The sequence below is a fragment of the Austrofundulus limnaeus genome, unplaced genomic scaffold (genome assembly GCF_001266775.1).
Source record: "Austrofundulus limnaeus strain Quisiro unplaced genomic scaffold, Austrofundulus_limnaeus-1.0 Scaffold511, whole genome shotgun sequence".
Classification (NCBI taxonomy): domain Eukaryota; kingdom Metazoa; phylum Chordata; class Actinopteri; order Cyprinodontiformes; family Rivulidae; genus Austrofundulus; species Austrofundulus limnaeus.
Genome location: NW_013952913.1, coordinates 363840 through 365947, shown reverse-complemented (window position 1 = coordinate 365947; position 2108 = coordinate 363840). Strand labels below are relative to the sequence as shown.

Genomic DNA, 2108 nt, shown 5'->3' with positions numbered 1-2108 from the left:
ATTTTATGCTAACTTTAGCTTTTTGCTGCTAATAATAGCTAAAATTCTACTTCTTTCAGCTATTCTCCTGCCTTTTTTTCTTCTTTGTTATACTTTTTTTGTAAATTTGTGCTTTTTACAGTTGCTTTCTTCTATATTCAGCTAATTGCAACAACTTTAACTAAATTTTAGCTGTTATTAGCCAAAGTTAGCTTTTTAAGTTAATTAGACTTTTTTTGGAGGTATTTCAACTTAATTCTGATAAATTCAGCAAACTTGTGCTCCTTATGCATCCTTATGCTAATTAAAATGTTTCCAGCTATGTTTTAGCTGTTTTAATGAAAACTTCGGCTGTTTTACCTATTTTACTTTAAATGATTACTTTTTAGTAGTTTTATGGGGGGTTTTCTGCTAATTTTGAAATTTTTTAAACAATTTCACCATCTGGGTGCTACTTTCTACTTGAGTCTGCTACCTTTAGCTTATTTTATGCTAACTTTAGCTTTTTGCTGCTAGAATAGCTAAAATTATACTTCTTTCTGCTATTCTTCTGCCGTTTTTCAACTTTTTTTGTGCTTCTTTCTGCTAATTTGAGTTATTTATGCTTCTTATGGTTGCTTTCTGCTATGTTCAGCTATTTTAGCCTTTAGCTTTTTTATGCTATTTCAGCTATATTTTGCCTTTTTTTTTTAGTTTTCTGCATTTATTGCGCTTTTTTCAGCTTTCTTAGTGCAACTTACTCTAATACCTTTACTTTTAAACATGTTCAGCTGAATTTCAGCAGCTTTCAGCTAAAGTTTTCAGCAAAAGGCACTCACACTTGCATTTTCACAGGAAATGTAATTTCTCTAGTTTTAAAAGTTGTAAATCAAAYCAAACTCACAGCTTTGTACTCCTCCTCAGATCCAAACCTCTCCTTTTGGATCCTCGTCATGTAAAGGACATCCGTGTCAGGGAGAGCCTCCTCTATGCTCTCAAACTCCTCCTGCCAAAATTAAATACAAAAAATATTGTTTTAATTAATAAGATTTCAGCAGAGTAGACATTTTAGTGTYGAGTCCCCACCTGTTTGATTCCCTTTGAGGCCACGTAGCTGAGGATCTCTGCTGGCATGTGGAGGTTTTTGGGCGCCACGTAGCGCAGGGTGATGCGGTACTGGGTCAGCAGTTTGGCGAGGGAGTGCACGGTGCGGCCGTGTTTCAGATCCCCYACCATTGTAATCTGGATGGTCAAAGAAAAAGGTTGTTTTCATCAAGTGTTTCGCTCTGTTTGGAGGTCAGGGTTTAYGTGGGCGGCCTCTCACCGTCATGCCGTTGACCGTCCCGAGCTCCTCTCTGATGGTGAAGACGTCCAGCAGGGCCTGGGTTGGATGTTCCCCCACACCGTCGCCTGCATTGATCACAGGCTTACGGCAGTGACGGGATGCATTCTGTGGGCCACACGGAGAGAAATAATCATGTATACTCTCACTTTCAGGGCGCATGTCTACAGTATCACCACACAAGCATAAAAAAATAAAGTATATTTTTTTAGGGCTGTCAAATGATTAATATTTTTTATCTGATTAATCCTAAAGTAGCTGTGAATTAATCATGATTAATTTTAAATTCAATATACATTTCTATCGCTTATTGATAAAAGAAATTACTTGAGTTTTTAATGTTTTTATTTAGAAAACAAAATTGATCTTAGACGTGATTTTTTTAAAATATAAAACAGGACTTAAAAATGCTCCAAATGCTCCAAACATGTTTATCAGCTAAATTTTGTGCAGAATAATGAGTTTAAATCAAGAACTCAAGGATTTTCATTCCAAATGAGAACTACAAGAGGAATGAAAGATAGATACTAAGGTCACAGCTGTCAGCAAAACATAAATAAATAAAATAAAATAAGCCATAAGAAGACAAAAAGAAAAAACTGTACATAATGTGTTACACATGGAGTTTTTAATATTATTTATTTAACCTTTATTTATCCAGGTAAACTGTTTGAGAACCACTTCTCATTTACAAACATGACCTGAGTGCATTGCAATATACAAACCTACATATTCAGCCAGAGTAAAGTCATTGTTAATTTTAATCGCGATTAAAATTTTTAATCTATGTCCATGCAGCACTAAAATT

At 35.0% G+C, this 2108-nt stretch overlaps 1 protein-coding gene across 1 annotated transcript in view; it reads right to left on the bottom strand.

Annotated features, from left to right (window-relative positions):
* The window catches only part of cad (carbamoyl-phosphate synthetase 2, aspartate transcarbamylase, and dihydroorotase), a gene marked incomplete in the record, with an annotated part of 49739 nt that overhangs the window by 5336 nt on the left and 42295 nt on the right, over window positions 1-2108 (bottom strand). Inside the window, 3 exon segments of the mRNA XM_014025940.1 lie at window positions 863-964; window positions 1045-1200; window positions 1283-1408. Of these exon segments, the coding sequence (XP_013881394.1) occupies window positions 863-964; window positions 1045-1200; window positions 1283-1408 (384 nt within the window).